At 39.9% G+C, this 20540-nt stretch overlaps 1 protein-coding gene across 2 annotated transcripts in view; it reads left to right on the top strand.

Moving 5' to 3' along the window:
* The first annotated feature begins 8386 nt into the window (after nt 1-8386).
* The window catches only part of uts2r (urotensin 2 receptor), a 58444-nt gene continuing 46290 nt past the window's right edge, over nt 8387-20540 (top strand). The window contains exons 1-3 of one of the 2 annotated variants that reach the window (XM_032575304.1): nt 8387-8899; nt 12982-13697; nt 17151-17529. In XM_032575304.1, the coding sequence (XP_032431195.1) occupies nt 12984-13697; nt 17151-17529 (1093 nt within the window). In that variant the 5' untranslated portion in view covers nt 8387-8899; nt 12982-12983. The remainder of the gene's footprint in view (nt 8900-12981; nt 13698-17150; nt 17530-20540) is intronic. The other variant, XM_032575303.1, reaches the window with a different exon arrangement.

Genomic DNA, 20540 nt, shown 5'->3' with positions numbered 1-20540 from the left:
AAAATCACGTGTGAATAAGTTTGTTTGCAGAATTAGTTAAAAAAAAAAAAACAGCCCCATCAGCCTCCTAACTCGACTTGCCGTCGTCTTTGTCTTTTCTGCCTGTGTCGTGGGATGCAGGAGAAGCGTTGCCATTGCAGTTTTGCTAAATAAATTTTCATACGAAAACTTTATATCGAAAAACTTTTTTTTTTTTTTTTTTCAAAATTGGGGTGTGTCCATTAAGCAAACTTATTTTTATATTTCCAAGCTGCACAATCCTATGGTCAGTGGAAGGCAGCTGCAAGCTTGCGAGCAAAAACACCTCTTGGCGTCATCGATGCCAATTTTCTGTGCTGTCTGAGAATTGCTGAAACTACAGCAGTAATGGTAAGTGAGCAAGTGAAGGAAGCCACTCAGTTCGTGTTGGCCACGCCTCCAATTATTAAATTAACATCAACTTCTTCTCTCTTGGCAGTTGAGGACGGTTGCTTATGGGGGAATTTTTCTGCCATGATTTGCGAGCGCACATTTTCGGTCTGAAAGCAGGACTTTGTGTCTTTCTTCTCAAAACTAGTAATGCTTGAACTCAAAACTTCTCCTCGCGCTCAGAACTTGTCTGCTTTTCTTTGGTTTTGGACCAGTGGACGTTGTCCCTGGTAACCGCGAAGGCCCGCCTCTCAAGTGCCGGGATGAAGCGGCTGAGCTGCGCGATGTGAATGTTCATGTGAGTGAGGGTCACCCGTTCAGAAATTTATCGCCGGGACAAAAATCTCTGCATTTGGGCACTTGGCCCTGGCTGCTCTCATCTCCTTCACAGCCGCTGTTTTGTCCCTCCGGGCCCCTGTGGCTGATGCCCAGGGAGAGGATCAGCCGTTGCACGTTCTCACATGCCGGTGCTTTCTCGAACTGGTGGGTCAGGGGTCTCCAGTTGGCCCCAGGGAAACTGTCCACCTGCAACTCCGGGTTATTCAAGGCCGGAAACCTGGCCACATTTGAGTCACCCAGGATCACATATTTTTTTTATTTAGGTCCAGGGTCCAGTTCCTTGTTTTATTGCCTGAACACTCGGTTTGAACCCGTTATGAATTATGGGATATGGTGACGCTTGAAGTATACACCGGACACATCCTTCAAATCTGGCGAGAAGAAGGCCGCATTTGAAGGAGTCTGCGAATCCGGACAGGCCTTGTTGCCACACTATGATGTAATCGGCCTACAAATCTGTCCTTCGTAGAACGCAGACCCTGCAGTCAGACACAGCTAATGTTTCGTAAGCGAGCAGTTTTGCTCTGAGCAAGAGACAAGTTCTGAGCACGAGGAGAAGTTTAACTGCAAACATTACAAGTTTTGAGAAGAAAGACAAGAAGTCCTGCTTTCAAAATGAACATGTAAGCAAAAGTAATAAAAGTTTTGAGAACGAAAGACATGAAATCCTGCTTTCAGACTGAAAAATTCTGCCATAATCAGCGTAGGAAATTTGATGAAAGTACAGCCTATTGGATGGAATAGGCTGTAAAGCCTAAACAGAAGTTTAGTGGATAAACTTCTGTTTATTCACTAAACAGAAGTTTAGTGGATAAACTTCTGTTTAGTGGATAAACTTCTGTTTATCCACTAAACTTAAGTGGATAAAATTGAATAACATTTCAAACTTTACCAGAGGCCACGCCTCCAGGAAGCAATTGTTCCTTAATAACACAGAGCGCAGACTCTCTGTATGAAGCAAAGTGTAGAACAAGAGGCTGGTTTTTACCAGATTACCAGCAGATATTTTTCACTTAAAACATGTTATAAGTGAAATAATCTGCCAGTGGAACTAGTACTCTTTTTATTTTTAAGCAATATTAAGGACTTATTGATTTAACACAAGCGGGCTCTTACATCTGGCTGAAAAATGACTTAGTTTACTTAGTTACTTAGTTAGTAAAAGTTAGTTTTGTTTTCTTTAAAGTGTACTAAAATATTTGCACTAGAAACTAGACCAAAAATCCTTGGTAAGATTTTGTGTTTTTGCAGTGTAATGCTGAAGTTAAAATGTAGACAGGTGGGCTGGATTTACCAACTACATGACTTTAAATTGAAATGGATTAGAGTTTTATTTTGGAGTACCTGAGCACAGGTGCTTCATAAGCAGGTACATCACACTTTTAAGAAATGTGTGACTGGGGGCGGCGCTGCATCATTTGCTGTGTAATCAGTCCTGATCCGCAGCCCTGATCGTCCTTTAATAGCCACTCATCAGAGCTCCCTCAACCTCCCAACAGACTGTATTTTATCTATGAGGGTGACCTCTAAACACACACTCACACACACACGCGCACAGCGCAGACGGTATGTAACCCCACGCTGCGATAAGATCCTTCAGCTACGCGCCGCATGACCTTCTCGGACACTCACTCGGTGTGTCTCTCCTTTCAAGGAGAGGCAGCGAGCGTCTCCACCCACCTGCACCTGCACCTGCAGTTCTTTGGCGTTTATTTCATTCTGTCAGTATGATTTGGGTCCAAAGACAAAGTCATTTCCCTACAAGTAATTATCGTTTTGTGTCTGCTTCATTTACATTTGGGATTTACCGTCTGGGGTGTGTGTGCGGGTGCTAGTGTGTGTGTGTATATCTGGTTTACAAAAACCAATTTGTCAGGGAACTTACAAGGATTGTGAAACCAATAAGACACCACTTTTGATGATCTCGTACTTCGTGACTTTTAAACTCTTCTAACTTACTAGAAATATTAGTAGATGGAGAGTGACTTTGCAGGTACTATTATAATTTCATTTAGTTATTTCAGCAACTCAGCCTTTCTTTTTGATGGCCAGAAATAAAGCTGGTTATTTTAGAGCTTGACTTTCCTGAGCATAGTGACCTGCACCTTACTCCGTGGCTATGAGCGGAAATGCAGCCAGTTGGGTGAAAAGGTCAAAGCTGTAAACATGTGAGTGTGAAGAGCCCGGCTGAGAGTCCATCAACTGCGAAGAAGCAAGCAAAAACAAGATGAGTGTGTGAGTGTGTGTTTCAAGGGCATTTGTGTTGAAGTAAATGGCAAATGGCAGAATATGATGCAGCCACAGACTGCAGCGTATTGGGAGTCGGTGTGATAGAGCAGCACAAAGTAACCTGAGGGACAATGGCTCCTCCACCTTCTTCAAATCTAACAAAATTTGTTTCAAACATTTGTGCCGGTTTGTGCAGTGAAACGTTTTGTTTGTGCCAGTGTCGTTTTAAAGATGTTAATAAAGACGTTTCCAGAGGTTGTCATCAATATCTTGAAAGCAAAAGCAGCACAGACAAAAGTGTTTGCTGCACAAACGTAGGCGAGGTGATTGACATCAAATTTGTTCGAATTTGTAAACGTGAGCGGGAGGGGGCGCTGGTTGACCTTCGATGACCTCGGGAGACTTTTTATTAACATCTTTAATATGACAAATTAAAATTTTTGCTGCACAAATGTAGCACAAACACTTGACATCGATTTCGTTTCATCTCCGTATTGTGGAGCGGCTGATTGACCTTTAAACTTTTGTTAATATCTTCGAAACAAAAGCAGCTCAAACAGAATTCCTTTTGCTGCACAAACCAGCACAAACGTAGCATTGTTGACTGGCACTACTTGTGTCTCATTTGAAGAAGGTGGGAGGATGATTGACCTTTCCTTGCCTCTGGAAACATTTATTAATGTCTTTAAAATGATAGCTACACAAACTAAAATCTTTGCCGCACAAACGTTTGAGTTTTAGGGGGCCACAAAGGTCACAAAGTAAGGAATAACTATAAAGTGAATTGAAACTTTACTTTTTTTTTTACAGAATTTATTACAAATAAAAATTTTAAAAGTGTAATAATAAAAAAAAATTCTCCGTTATAAGTTTCCTATTAAAAACCCAGCACAACTACTGGAAATGCAAAACTGTCAATGTCTTGTGATTCAATTCAGATTATTAGGGTCACGATTCACATCGCGATACTTAATATTTGCCAATAAGTAGATTAGTTTCTGTGGTGCAAAATACTCTGTAATTTCCCCAACAGAAGTTTGACATTTTCACATTTTGTCATGTCAAAACCTCAGAAATTTTAACACCATTTCAAGGCGAAGGATACGTAGCAATAAACAATCACACAACTCTATGCACAAAAATGTAAGATTTCCACAAAAATGGAAAAAGTCAGAACTGTTTATATGTCACTTACTTAGGGAAATGGGGTCAATCAATGCCTCAGACCCAGCACATTGAATACTAATCATCTCTCTGACCCAAAGAGCCCGTTAACATGTCAATCATGCAAGTGGATAGATTTGATTACAAGTGGTTCAGCAGGGACTGTCCAATCAGTCCGATTATGTTTTGACACCTGAAGATGGACACACTGGGCGGAAAAGGTCGCCAAAGTCGGTGACATCTGGGTTGATCTGGAGCATCTTGGATGGTTGAGTGTTTCTGCAACTTTCTGGATAGGAGAGGAATGTATAACTCTCTGTGTTGATAGTTCAAACACAAAATATACCTTAATAGGCATTAATGTGCTCAGTGGAAACCATCTCGTTTCTACCGGAGAAGCTAACATTCACGATCCTTATCTCCTTTCTTCGGCAAACTGCCAGTCAACACCAAGGAAAGCCAATGTCCCAGCTGCATTTTTTAAAAATATATTTTAGATACACTCTACAAAAAAGAATCTGCAAATAGGCAAATCTCCCACAAATAATTATGCGTTTGGTTTCACAATTTTGTTAATACAGGTGAACTTTGGCTAATAATTAGGTGCATTAGCAAGACAATTGGTTGACCTGGAATTTCATTAGAAGTATCAGAGTAAATGTGACTTAATAAAAATGCATGCAACACTTAGGATTCTTATTTTTACATATATACAGTACAGACCAAAAGTTTGGACACACAGTTGTGTCCAAACTTTTGGTCTGTACTGTATGTTATTTTCATTTAATTTTTCTTATATTATAAAACAAGCCAGTGATAGTGATGCAGTTGTTCATTTCCACCTAAACATTTTCTACAGTTGTCTGGGATATTAGGTGACCAGAAATCCAATTTGACTGGAATTCTGTACGTTTTCATCAACCGCTGCACTTGAAAACATGTATCATTTTACTTAAACTTCATGGTTCTGCTCTGCTTTGTGTTGGTCAATCACATTAAATCTGAATTTGTTACGTTAGAATATGTCGAAACGTGACAAAATGTGGGCTGTGAACACTTTAGTTTCGTCCGTTGCCATAGAAATGTGACAATTTTATGAAGACATTGGCAACATTGCATGGTTTTGTTTTGTCGTTTGACGAACAAGAAATTCATATTGCCATCTGTTCTTATTGTTCATCAAATTTGGTATGATCTCTCTCACATTTTTGCTCTGTGAAATTACAGGATTTTTGGCGATAGAGACTGTGCTTCCAGAGCTTAATGCATTTATTTTTCTGAAAAACCTCCATTCCTGCTGTCTGAGTCGTCGCCTAGAACTTCGTTTTATTGCTCTTTGCTCTGACTTTAGCACAAGAACTCAGTTTGAAATATGCTTTTTTTTTTCCTCTCCTTTAAATGGTGATTTTTACCAGTTCCGTCTTGCTGTTATAATTCACGCTCTCCACTGAATTGGCAACTAAAAAGTGTCTAACTTGGGGTGTTGGAAGTGAAACGTTCAGAGGACCAGTAATGATTTTTGCTCTTCATTTTCTCTTTCAAGCTGTTGCATTTAAACTAACAATTTGACCTAGAGTCGAAAGTTCTTCCTAGTTTAACTTTAGTGTTTTTCACATCAAAACATTGTAGTTTTTCACATTACAAGCTTCTGAAATCATTTAATTGTGTCCTCAGTTGGTCTTTTGTTGTGAATTGGCACTATGTAAGTAAAGTTGAATAGAAAAAAACAACTTTCTGGATTACTTTAGCTCGTAATAATCTTTAATCATAAAAAAGTAAATAAATCGAGATGGTGGCCTCACTGCAAAACAAATCCTACAATACATATGACAGCGTATGAATTGTGGATAGAAAAATAGAGGAGAATATTTCTGCCAAAAATCTCAAACGTTTTGGGACTAATCTAAGTTTGAAAAGTTGAACATTTATTAGGTAAAACTTAGAAATTTCCTAAATAAATAAATAAAACAACAAAAAGGACATTCGGGGGTTTAAAAACTCTACATTTTCAGCTTACAAAACTCAGAAATGTTGCATTTTGCTAGAAAATGTCTGAGTTTTTCTTAGATTTTCGGCTTTTGAATTGCAAAACTTTCCACTTTTATTTCTAGAACATTTCAGATTTTTTTTTTTCTAGAAGATTTTTGACCTTTCAAACCCTTGAAATTTCCTTGTTTTTTTTTCTACAAAAATTCAGTTACTTATGTTTTTGGGGGGGTTGAAATGTGCTGCTCCTCTTTTTGTTTTCTGTCTACATCGGCCCTAAAACGCCGTAGGAAATGTAAGACTGAAAAACAGCTTTAGTTGGGTTTGGGCTGTCAATACAAACATTATTGAGCCGCACTAAAAGCGTGTTCTTAAAATTGACAACAATTTTAATTGTTGTCAATTAAAATAAAAAAATACATATACAGTACAGACCAAAAGTTTGGACACACTTTCTCATTGAATTCAATAAGAAAGTGTGTCCAAACTTTTGGTCTGTACTGTACATTAAAACCTAGTAAACGCCCACACATTTTTTACTGTGCCCTGTTATGTGAAACAGAACAGCCTGTCTCAGAACACGTTGGCAAAAACCATTAAAATATCTGTTGACTGGAAAGTACAATTACCGCGCAACTGTGACGGAAACTCCCATAAACATATCAGCAATTAGACCAGCCAGGAAAACACGGTGTTGTATGTACGACTCCACTGTTTACAAGCTCCCAAATCCAGACACTGAAATAACCAACAATCTACGTATGAAGATATCGTTTAAGCTTTTCGCTCTAACTGAATGGCGTTGTCATGGAAATGGAAATATCTTATTTTATTTATTTATTGATGTATCTGTTTCTGTCCGCTAACGCAGTATGTTTATTCCGACTTTATCCATTTCATGTGTTTCATGTACAGTAGATGTACTGTATATACGTGTGTACAGTTGGGTGTGTTCTAGCCTAATTATGTTTGTATGTTATTGGTACACTATTAACTATATAACTATTGCACTGCCTTTACATTGGTTTATATTGCCTTTACATGTTAAAGCATAAATACATTTTGGAAGAAAAAAAAAAGGAAATGGAAATGGGAAACACATTAACCTCACAAATGACTGCAAACTGTCACAGAACAAATGCGTATTTCTGCACTCGGTTTCCTCAGTACGGTTTGCTTCTTGAAACCCTTTGATTGAATAAACCATCGGTAGTTTTAATATTTCTTAGAAATGGTGCCAGTTCCTCTCAGCCGTTTCTAACCGAGCCAGCTGAGCTTCAGGTCGACGAAGATCTAGTTCTGCTCCTACACACAGGTAGTGAGAGGTGATTTATTCGTTTTTAGCTGGGCTCTATTGCATCAGATTTGGCTTCGGGAAGTCACAAAATGTTCCCTGCATGTTTCTGTGATCAGTTCGTTTTCGAGGCGCAGTTAAATTCAGTCTCCTTCCAAGGCATTGTCCATAAAAGAAAAATGTACGAAAGAAAGATTTGAACAAAACGAATAAGAAAAAGTGTGCAAATTTGTATTTTGTCTCCCATACACAATTTAAGCTCTACACGTTGCAATATTTCTGGGTATGTTTTCATTTGTTCGTTTTATAAACAATATGATGCATTTCCAGTAAGTTCTAGTTTTCCCCCCCGTTTCAATTTATTTCAGTTAACTCAAATGTTTTCTGAATTTCAGTTTTCCTTCGCGTTACATGACAACCTTGCTTGTAATGTCGCAGTCTGCTTTTGAAACGGCTCGTTTTCCAGACACCAAAAAAAAACAAGAACATATTCCAAAAAACCCAGTGTGTTTTTTTTAGAGACACTAACAGAAGCACAAAAAAAAAAAGCACAAAACGTAAATTTAGCGTAATAGGTCCCCTTTTAATGATTTAGGTGAACAGACAAAGAAAGAAAGGAAAGGCAAAACATGACGTGCTGGTCTTTGCCGCACGCAATGTTTGATTACAACTCTACTGGAAGGTGACATTGACCCTGCCACCCTGCGTTTACAATAACTGACACTGCAGGTTGATATTTTTTTTTAGCATTTTATATATATATGTATATACACTGTATATACAGGTGTCCCCATGGCTGCTCTGTCAGCGTTAAATCCCGGCTTGTGGCTCTGCTGCTACATGGAGATAGATGGCACTGGGGCTGCAGCTGGGAGCAGAGCGCATTTCCTGCATACCTCCCCGCTGTTGCCTCCTCTCCCCCACTTGGGGCTTGTGAGTGAGAGCGCCGCGCTAAAAGCTTGCTCTTCTCTCTCGCCTCTCTACCTCTGACACACACACACCCCCACACACCCTCTCTCTCTCTCTCTCCCTTTTCTCTTCCTCACTCAAAGACAGGAGTCTCGGAAAGCAGCTCCGTATTTCCCACTAAGCATCCTTTCATTGACGTTTTTCCTCTTCCCATCTCTTGTGTCTTCAAGCACTTGTTTTTTTTCCCCCCCTCTGAGCTGGATTTCACAGCTGCTGAGGTGACATTAGGCGTCTGGACGCAACTGAACTGCGAAGGACAGAGCAATTGGGAGATAACTTTCCCCTCTGCAATCAGCGTGACACTTATGCCATCAGAGGAGGAGTGTTTGTTTTGAGAGAGACTTCTGGAGAAGGATTTACCTTTGTGTTGAATTTTTTCAGCCATTTCCGATGGGATGTACGGGCATTTTCACGGTGGGAGATTTTTTCCAGCAAGTGGAAAGTTTGGGACGCGGCATGGCTGATGGAACTGCAGCTGCCTGCTGAAGCTCTTCCTCCAATTCAGTCCAGGTAATGAGGGATTAATGTTGGTTTGTCAGGTTGCAGACGGGTTGTCCTGTTTAACATCTGTATGAGCATGAAGTAGGGGGAACGTGATGAGTCTATTACACAGTGATGTGAACCCAAACTGACTGCTTTCTGCTGCCGTTTCAGTCACAAAGAGAACTGAATGTATTTGTTCCTCTTCAGAGTTCTTCTATTTTTTTTATGCTTTTGTTGCATTTAAATGTTCAAATGTGAGGGTAGGTATAAGATCAGATAAATACAATAAATGTTCTGTCTCAGCCAACTTGTGTGAAAAAGCAGAGTCATGAATGAACTGATATTAACCAGATCCCAGTTCAGTTTCGTCATCCACAAACAGACGTGATTAGTGCTAAGCCTGTCGATTCAAATCTCTTAAAAAGAACCTTTCTGACAATATGAAGTAGGCTAAAGGATCTCAAAAAGCAACTGAAAGTAAGTTTAAAAAAAAAGTTGTGATTCAGTCTTTAAGGTTGTGGTACTCAGTCAGAGCCAGAAACAGAGAAAACGTGGAGCCTCTGGAGCAGCACATCTGTTGCTAAAGGTTTGACACTCAAAATTAGACTTAAGCCTCATTAAAAAAATCTTCAACTCAAGCCAAGAACAGAAGCTGGTAAATAGCAACGTAGCACAGCTGTCCTGTGAAATGGTGCGTAGGTTTAATAGCCTGCTAGCTGTAGCGTTCTGGCGTTGTGCTGCTGTTCGGAGGGATAAATGCTCCAGTAAGTGGAGGAAATTCAAAAGGTATTTATGGAAAGATATATAAAAAGTCAAGAGCTTACAGAACTACTACATCACATGTTTCAAACTCGAGGTTCGGGGGCCAAATCCGGCCCGCCATAAACTGCAATGTGGCCCTGTGGACACAATCCAAAGATCCAATTTGGCTCCCGGTCCAGTGAAAGAAAACTTGTTGAGAGCCACAAATGGACCTTTAACCTTTTGGAAAAAAGATAAATTGGAAGGAATTTTGTTGTTATTTTTAAAGAAACAATGTTTGTTTTTGTTTTTTTTGGTTTTTAAAAAAGTGTAGAAAAATAATAGATTTATTTTCTTCTGTGGGATGTTGACATTTGTAGAAATATATGTAAAAAAAAAAAAAAAAAATCTCATAGTTTAAAACTTAAAGACCAAAAATTTGATTTAATGAACGTGGTCTAGTGAAATCATTCTAGTGACGGGTGCCCAAAGTCGGTCCTGGAGGTCCTGCGTCCTGCGTGTTTTAGTTCTCTCCCTGGTTTAACGCACCTGGACCAAATGATGGCTCATTAGAAGGCCTAAGAAGAACATTGACATGCCGAGAAGGTTGTTACTACCACCAGGGAGAGAACTGAAACATGCAGGATGCCGGCCCTCCAGGACCGACTTTGGCCACCTCTGGTTTAGATGAAGGTTTGGACTTTGGCCCAAAATCTCTTTTGGGCCTGAACTGTCAGAAACGGAAACGTGGCCTACCTTGACTAAAAGTCTAGTTTGTCTGAAGAAAAAGTAATCCTAAACCATGATGTTCCCACAACTGTAGTTCCCTTTGCGTGCTGTGTTGGTTTTGTGCCAACCAAACCTTTGGAATTGTGGCCAAAATTTCATCAAACATGGAAGAATTCTTTGGAAAAATGGCGCCTGTCGTTAAACTTGGTCGAGAATTTCAGAGACGACGGGTCATTGTTGCCACATGTAGAACACAAATTCCTGCAGTTCCTTCATTACTACGTCTGGAATCCTCTTTAGTCTCTATCATTTCATAAATAACAGGTTTTGAGAAGTGTCTTTTTTTTACATCATAAAATCCTTGGAGTTCATCGCGGTTGTGCAGACTTCTTCTATCCACTGGTTTGATAAAACAGTGCCATGACTACAACTGTTAGATAAAATATTAAATGCATGCAAATTGTTCAATTAAAGAACACAAACGTCACTTCAGTGTGAACCACTTCCAACTGAGGATACGGCAGATATTCAGGCCACCGTCTTTCAGAATCTCGCTTAATTAGCAATGTCAACGTTTCAAGGACGGGCTCCTTTTTTAATCTGGAACATTCAAGGATATATATATATTTTTTTAAATATTTAAATAAGTGCCAAGCAAACTGTAATGAATCGTGTGCTACTTTTACTGCTGAATTTATAATTGCACAACGGAAATACAAGCAGAGGAGACCGGGGGGGGGCGAGGGGGGTTTTGGCTCCAAGTTCTCTGAAATGAAAGATAAAGATAACTGAGAAATAAATGAGAAGTGAAAACGGAGTGCGGACAAGATGGTTTGCATATAAAGCAAGTTTATCTATTCAATGCTTAATGGCTTTTCTGTCCCAAAACAGAGAACAGGACGGTCAGAATATTTGCCAATAACGTTCTCCACTATTTATGTAAGATACCTACGAGGCACTGAGTATTGAAACCAGATGTATGTGTTCACTGTCACTGTCTGACAGTGAATCAGACTAAAATTTTCCTGTTGTAAGGAAAGCTAAGAGGACCAAAATTTGCTATATTTACTAAATGCCAAATTTATCAGGGGCAGAACTGACTGACTATATAGACAGATATAGTTTCAGAATGTACACTTCTGATCTGGTTCACCCGCAATATTTGTCTTTATTGGAGACACGCGTGTGAATACTTAAAGGGAACAAATCAAAGACTTCACATCCTTGTGTGACATCATGCAGACATGTACAAGTCTGGCTCATCTTATGGTACAAATTCCATCTCTTCAAATACGGAAAAAAAATCTTCCACAGTCCAGAGACAAACCTGGTTTTTAAACAAACATTTTACCCCAGAAACATAACAAAAGTAAAACATACATGTAATGTAGTCTGTTGGAGCTTTACATCGAAGTGGCTGGTTGTAATGAACATTGTCGCATCTGAAAAACAAAAAAACGGGACGCTTACCATACTGCGAACACCATCCCAACTGTCAAGTACAGCAGTGACAGTAAATGTGTTTTGCTGCAGGAGGGACTGGTGCACTTCACAATATAGATCCCATCAAAAGGAAAGAACATTATGTGAACATTTTGATGCTGCATAGAAAGATACCAGCTAGGAAAGGTTTCCGTTAGTCATAGAATTGTGCAAATTGAAAATACGAAAACAAATTAGCTTCATGGAAACACGTCAATTTAAAAGAAAAATACCCAAAGGTTTTTTGATAAGAAGTTTTTGCGCTAGGATGAGGTGATTTTTCGACCTTATCGAAATGCTTTTTTTTTGCATCACATGATCAACAACAAGATTTACTACTGGCAGAAACGACAAATAAGACCGGAAGTAGGAGGAGGATGAGGGTTTGTTATTGGGGTTTTTTTAATAGTATGCAGCTGGCTCCACCAAAGCTCTTACAGTACTACACTGTTCATAAAAAGCTGTGTGTCAGGCGAATGTGTTGAATCCATAACACTTCTGTAAAACTGTGGTCTACAATTTCCCCAAAACACCACATACAAAGCCGGTCCTAAGTATAAGGAGCTTGTCACTCCTGCCTGAACTAGAGGCCAACATCTCCTCTGTTGGCTGATAGTTGATGAGCTCTAGCACCATGACTGAATTATGAATATATCTCATGTAACTTTTTACATCCGTCGCTGCCATGATTTTTTTTAATGTCTTATTGCATGAACAAGCTTGAACACTGAAATTGCAAAATTGTGTTCTTTGGACACTAGCAGACACTTTAATCCGGGATTAAAGATTTGCACACTTTTGTAGTGGAAAGGCAGCTTGTGATAGCTTATGTACAAATGGGTCTTTCCAAGGTAAAACAAGCCTCACCTTCGGTAATAGCAGCTCTGACAGGAAGAACTGGACAAAATTTCAGCAAACAGTTATGAGGCGTTTGTGGAAGGGATGCCTGAAATATTTGATCAAAGTCATACACTTTAGATACTGTCCTCATTATCCGGCCGTTTGGAAAACAGAAATTATTTTACCGATGCTAACTGATCTAAAACAAGAACTGCTGAGTCTGATTTAATGTCAGACAGTGAAGAAAACCCGGTTGCCTTGACTTTCTTGTACAACGCAGCTTAAATATGATTCTTCACTGTTCTCCCCACATCCAGGAATGACGACGGCGACCATGGAGCCCGTAGGAATCCTGGTGGAAAGGGGCGCCAACGCCACCGTCCCACCCGTGAGCTCTCACCAGGACGCCGCCGCTACCGTCACCATCGGCACCATCCTCTCCATCATGTGCTTCGTCGGTGTCTCGGGGAACATTTACACCCTGGTGGTCATGTGCCACTCCATGAGGACCGCGGCGTCCATGTACATCTACATCATAAACCTAGCTCTGGCAGATCTGCTGTACCTCCTCACCATCCCCTTTGTGGTGTGCACACACTTCCTGAAGGGCTGGTACTTTGGGGACGCGGGCTGTCGGATACTGATCAGCATGGATTTCCTGACCATGCACGCCAGCATTTTCACGCTGACCATCATGAGCACGGAGCGATACTTTGCGGTGCTCAAGCCCCTGGACACGGTCAAGCGGTCTAAAAGTTACCGGAAGGCTATCGCGGTGCTGGTCTGGGTAGCCTCTCTAATCCTCACCTTGCCTATGATTGTGACCATTCAGCTTACGACAGTTGGGAAGAAGGCGATGTGCCTGCCCACTTTATCCCAGCAGTCTTACAAGATTTACATCTCTTTTCTGTTTTGCACAAGTATCGTAGCTCCGGGATTGATCATCGGGTATCTCTACATCCAGCTAGCACGGACTTACTGGATATCGCAAACAAAAAGCTTCAAGCAGACCAAGAAACTACCTAATCAGAAGGTTAGTACTTGGCAAATGATCTGTCTAGAGTGCTTTGCAAAAGCGTGAACTTTTTCCACATCTTGCCTAACTACAACTTACACCAAACTGTGACGTATTTTATTTTGATTTAGGGTGACAGAACACCGTATTAGGACGGAGTATCAGGGCCAAACTAAGAACAAATTAAAAATACAAAAATAACATTCCAAGAATAAAATCAAACATTTGCGATAGTAATATTTTTTAAAAGAATAGACTCGCATGAGAATAAAGTCATAACATTTTGATAACAAAGTGATGGGATTATGTGAATTAAGTCGCAATAGGACTGCCTTCTCGTAATGCTATGAGTTCAATCACAAATAATTTGTTCTTATGTGACGTTATTTTATTTTTATTTGACTTACATGATTGCTACATGAGATCTTCCCTGCCAACACCCATCACTCTACAGTAACGCTGAAGAATTGGAATTAATATGGGTTATAACAATATTTAACTCTCCATTTTTGAATTTGAACTGAATTTGAATTCTTGTAATACTGTGACTTTATTCCTGTAATATTATGACTTTATTCTAGTCATTTCCCCCCCCCCCCCCTCAAGTTTCTCTAATACTCCATTGTACATTACAAATTTATGAGCAATCTTAAAAGTTTGGCATACATTTAATTCCTCCCTTTTATAATCCGATGCCCTTAAGCAAAATGAAGTCCTCAAGGTTTGTTAGAGGACATTAGTGAACAACCAGCCTGACGACGATTGAGGAACACGGTGGACGGTTGTGACGCTTTAAGGCAAGCTCAGGTTATGAAACGAAACCATAAAACGACAGGAGTTTGGTACAACTGCGAAGCTACCAAGGCATGTTCATCCACCCAAATGAGCAGGTCATTTAAGCAGGAAGCAAGAAGAGCATTAAGGGAAGCAGCCAAGAGCCTAATGGTGTTTTTTCAATTCTTAAAAAAGTAACATACGTACATTAGAAGGAATGTGCAACTCAGTACATCTGTACACTAATGTAGTGAAGAATATACATGGATAAATTTGTTCTGCAAGCTGCTGTACCTTGTTGCTCACATTTGGGTACCAAGGCTTTCATTCACTCTGCTCTCTTTTCGTTGAACTTACTGCAAAAAACTTTGAGATTGCCTGAATCTCTCTTGTTTAGTGCTTTTACATCCAAACTGCAAGTCCTTGAGGCAGATTTAATTACATCTACCTTTTTTCTTGTTTTGTTTTTTAAATTGCTTGTCATTTTCTGTAAACGGTGTTACTTTTTATGTCGTTTTTGTCGCTGCCTCTTGGCCAGGACTCCATTAAATATGTTTTTTTTTTTTTATCTCAATCTTTATATGATTAAAAAAAATAATAATTAAATTGTGCAGAAAAAACTGACAAGAGAAAGAGTTAGTTGGGAGCAGGGATGGTTGTAGTATTGCAGCTGCTGAGAGGAAGGATGTGTCGTAACGCTACTTCGTGCACCGAGGATGCAACAGTTTGTCACTGAAGAAGCTCTCCAGTTAAGCAGCTTCTTTGTACATGGAATGGGAGACACAATTAGTGATGTGATTTTTGTTTTATCCCACCCCTCTATCCCTGCAAATCTGGTGTTCACAGTCCAGTAGGTGGCGACAATCTCTCTTATAAGTTAGGTACCAGCTGGCAGCCGCCCTTCTTTTCACCAGCTGTTTGAAAAGAAGAAGAAGCAGCAGCACAGACGCCATTATAGAAAAGAATGACTAGTTTCTGGTAGCACTTGAAAGACCGTTGGAAAATTATAATAGTGGTGCAAAAATCCAAAGGTTGTGGTGATAAGGCGAGAGGGGAGAAGGTAACATTTAGAGCAGGGGTGTCAAACTCCAGTCCTCAAGAGCCGGCGTCCTGCAACTTTTAGATGTGCAGGACTCTTAAGAACTGATGTACACAAGGAGGAGGTAATTAAGTCATTTCATTCCAGTGTTTTGTACCTGTGGCACATCTAAAAACTGCAGGACTGCAGCCCTCGAGGACTGGAGTTTGACACCTGTGATTTAGAGGCTGAAACTCGTAACTGACAGAAAATAGTCAGCAACAAACCCAACAGCAGCAATTCGGCACAAGTTTACATTGACGTTAGAAACAAGAACGGAGTGTGGAGAAGAGCGAGAGCGGCCGGTGGATCCGTTTATTCCCGTTTTTCATAAATTTACTGTCTGAACATTCTCGGAAATATTTCCAAATAACAAATTGTATCTTTTTTGTAAGTGAGTTTATTATTAGTTTTGTGTCAGCCAATCTGACAGCAGGGTTCAGCAACAGGTGGGAGAGGGGCCCTGCTGCGTTGCTTCTGTAAAACGTACTGTATGACTGAGTTGTTGTTATTTTAAAGCTGTGATTCCAGATGTTGTTGAAACATGCCATGTCAAATTTAGTAAATTACATTTTCTTCACTGTACTGAAACTACAGTATATCCTAATACATGAATCAAATATCTCTAATGTTTATGTATAAATGACAACTCATGTCTATACCAAAGAAAATGCATTCCTCTCTCCTATTCAGCGCTCAGGGTAAACATTGCTATGCAGAGGTGCAGAGGCTGCACCTTTTTCTATCTAGATAGAAAAAAGGAGTACAGTTTGTTCAAAACTTCAGAAATCTTCTAAAAAAAAAGGGGGTTCAGAGTTTAAAAAGTTGAGAATTTTTTACTTTTGAAACTCAGAAATGTCCAGAAATGTATTTCTGGATTTTTTTTTTTTTTGACAATCTAAAAATGTGAATTTTTCTAGCAAATTTTCTACTTTTGAAACTCAGAAATGTCCACGTTTTTTTTTCTAGAATCTTTTTTTTTCTGAGAATAATCTTTTTGGCAAAAATGTACCACAACTTTCATTTTCTATCCACAATTGCCTTAATGCCTGTCGTCGGTTCAGGGACACAGATCAACCTCGGCTTATTTTCTGTTTCCCCTCAGAAACTGAGGGGTTTCTTTTCTTGCCACCCTTTCCAAAGGACAGTATCTCTAACTGTACAGCGAGTGCCTGAACACAAATAACAGAGTGGCTCAAATACTGTGAAGAACACTGTACTGTGCATTATGCTTGAAAAAATTAACCCAATGAATGTGCATGTTTGTAAAGTAAACCAATTTTGATTACGGCCATAATATGTAGTTCACCAAACTTTTTATCAAAAAACTAGAGTTTTTTTTTTTTTTTTACCGTGTGTCCATGAAGTGAATTTATTTTAGAAATCTCAAATTGTGCAATTATATAGTTAATGGACCATATAATTGCAGCTAATTTCCAGGGCTTCTTTGTAGTCCCAGTCTATTTCTGGTCATAATCTTTCTGTCTCCCACCACTTGATTTGAGTGAAGGGGAGAATAATTAACAGCTGTAAAGATTTTACTTTTCAAGAGTACATCACATAATGACATTGTGGTTGAACGGATTTCTGAAATCTTCATTTTCCCCATGTTCCTCTAGGTGCTGTACCTGATCTTCACCATCGTGCTCCTCTTCTGGGCGTGCTTCTTGCCCTTTTGGATCTGGCAGCTGCTCAGCCAGTTCTGCCCCTCCTTGCCCCTCTCCACCAAAGTCAAACGCAACATCAACTACCTGACCACGTGCCTGACGTACTCCAACAGCTGCATCAACCCGTTCCTCTACACGCTGCTCACCAAGAACTACAAGGAGTACCTGAGGAAGCACAAGAGGTCATGGTCGGCCGGCAGCTACTTCAACAGACGGAACCGTTTCCAGCGGTCGCCCCGCAGGTCGCCGTCCGCCAGCAGTCAGCAGTGCACCGAGAGCTTCATGCTCACGCACACGGCTTCCCTGCGCGCTCACAACAGCAGCCTGTGCGGTAGGAGCAGCCTTCCTCTGGCTTGAATTAGTGTAACGTGTGTGTATCTCCCCTTTCAACATCAATACCTTTCAACAATGAAACCTTTAGTTCAGGATTTGTCAAACTCGGTTTTCATTTTGGGCCAGACCAATAATCTGAATGCGCTTGACGAGCCGGTTGTGCCAGGATGCATTGATAAAGCTGCTAAAACATCAGTAAACAGCTGTTTGTTTCAGCGTTCGATAAGTGTTTCTTAAAATGAAATAATATTGAAACATTTTTCACACTGATCAGTTCATCCAGGATTTTGCGATTGTTTGTGTGGTCTTTTGCAATCAAAATTGCAGATTTTGTGGAGCTAATTTAGAAATATTTGCAAGAAATTTTAATGATATTTGCGCAGATGTTTCATGTTACGTGTGACTTTCCATTAGTAGCCGTATCGATCACTGACTATAACTTAACATCAAGTGTGGCTGAGGCAGCAGTCACCTAAACCCAATGGTTTTTTTGCAGTAAAATCGTGAAAATTTTGCGGACTCGTGAAAAACTGGAGGGACTACTTGATGTAATTTGGAGTCTAGAGGGCCACATAAAAAGCTACGGTGGGCCACATTTGGCCCCCGGACCTTTGAGTTTTTGTGAAACTGACTTTTTCAAGTGCAGAAGACAACTATTCTTTTATTTTTTCATCCTATGTGTATGTCATGCATAGTACATTTGAAGACTGACAGAATAAACACTTGCATCATCTTAAGACTATTTCACAGAATTAACACTTCATGGATCAAGACAAAACTTTCACAATCCAGAAGCCTACTGGATTTGGTTCTGGTGACTTAATTAAATTACAAGAAACCAGTATGTTTAACATTCCACCAATGAAATTAGACATGCATTATTCAAGCAACCATGTAGTAGTAGCTGGATCAGCATCCATCGGCTGACAGACAGCACAGGAGAGTAGTAACAGCGCACCATGATATGGGAAAAAGCAAAATGTCCATGGAAATCTGCTGAGATATCAGTCGTTGTGATGTAATTGTCAAGATTCTTTTATTGTCGTTTCGATGTTCCAAATGAAAATGAATATTTGTACTTCATATCTGCAACATCCAATAAAAAGTCTCAGTTCAGGGTAAAGTCTCACACACATTCAGGCGTATTTCAGTTCGAGGAACTCAAGTCGATCTCACAGCAAACGTCCAGCACACCCATCCGCACAAAGATCGATTTATTTATCTATTTTTACTTTTTTATGACTGTGTACCGTGTCGCAGCGCAAACGGCTCGGCCGTAAACGATGTTCGCGTCATTTGATTAAAGAAATGGAGAAAAAGCTGACTAAGTGTGAAAACAAATATATTATTTCCTTAGTAAAAGTTTGAGATTGTGTTGCTAAACTTCCCTGTTGTAATTTGTCCTGAATTTCCCAAACCTGTATTGTTTTGACTGCTAGCAGATACAGTTATACTATTTATGACTATATGAAAACTCCTTGAAAGGAAAAAAAAAAAGAAATTTTTTTAACGCTACTGTCTTTACAAAGTTAGTGTGTTGGTGAGATTCTAGACAGTTACCAAAATGGGGCATTTTGGGACTACGATTTTCCAAAGATGAAGGATTATTTTAGCTTCCTTTTAACTCTAGGTGCCCCACTTCCAGGGTTGGAAAAACACTTTTCTATATTTGTTTATGTGCCTGCCGGTTATGAGTCATGCATGCATTAAAGGGCTTTAGATGTAGGGCACAAAGGTTCCCTGCAGGGAAAGCAGGGTGACGAAGAGCAGATTGATGGGAAATGGAGGGAACACAAAGTAATGTCTGTACAGGTGGAGCTGACAAACAAAAGGGGGGAAAAAAGCAGCTGCAGTTCAACGCAGGGTCTGATTTGAATCCACTGCAGGTAATATCTGCTATATAGGTAATGAAATATCAACTCAGAAGTTTGATCAGAACTAAGTCCCAATGGATAAAGCAGAATATTGCAGCTGTCTCGTCACACAGGAAGGCAGACAGAAGAACGAATCCAAAGCTTGCAATCAGATTTAGAGCATGGTGTTTCTTTGTTTGCTGTAGTTTCTGCCCAGGCTGCTTCTTTATTTACCTTCAGAAATTCAATAAGTCACACCAACCATAACTCACAAGAGCATGGAGGGCGACACAGAAAGGCTACACTCACTGCAGAGATGGAACAAATTTAAAGGGGCAGTATTATGTAGTTTACAAGTAGATAGTGTAATTTTTATGGCACAATAAAGTAATTGTTACTTTCAATTGTTATAAAAATGTTGTACATATCTAACATGACTTTCTAACATTTGACTTTGCAATTTATCGCCTTGAAATTGGGCCTCTGTCTCTTTAAAAACTCCTCCTCTTTCTGAAACTCTGCCTTCAGGAAGTCAACACAACATGGCTACCAATTAACCCTTTAACAATGTACCTGCTACTGAGAAGTAGCTCCTATTTAATGAGTTCATCTGATGTACAGTTCCACCAGGTGTTTGCTAATTGGTGTGAGCTAGTCTGAAGGAGCTGACTGGGGGAGGGCTGTTCTGTGTGGCAGAAGCCCAGAAACTGCAGCTCAGAGGAGGAGCTTCATCCTCGAAGGCGGAGCTAGGTCCAACCAGGCGTTTTACACAACTGAATGGTTGCCACGGGAGATTAAGATTTCTCAAACATGCATGAAAGAATTAAGGCAACACTCCACATATGTTTTTGATGTGGGAATAACATTATAACATGATGTAAAAGTCAAAAAAGTCGACTTCACATAATACTGCCCCTTTAAGAAGCTCCTGCTCTGACACTCCACCTTCATCAAGTCATCACAACAACATTCCTCTATCAAATGTTTAACGTTTTCACACTGAGAAGTGGTTCATATAATGAGCTCAGTAGATGTGCAGTTCCACCAAGACAGAATTAAACAAGTCAGGCTTTGGCTTAAATGTTCTGCACTTCTAGGTTATTTGAAACAAATTGGGAAAAATTTCCGCAGCTCGTCTTGTTCCCTGGAAACACAA

The sequence above is a fragment of the Xiphophorus hellerii genome, chromosome 10 (genome assembly GCF_003331165.1).
Source record: "Xiphophorus hellerii strain 12219 chromosome 10, Xiphophorus_hellerii-4.1, whole genome shotgun sequence".
NCBI lineage: Eukaryota > Metazoa > Chordata > Actinopteri > Cyprinodontiformes > Poeciliidae > Xiphophorus > Xiphophorus hellerii.
The sequence above is the reverse complement of the archived record's forward strand: the minus strand, read 5'-3'. Positions and strand labels throughout refer to the sequence as shown.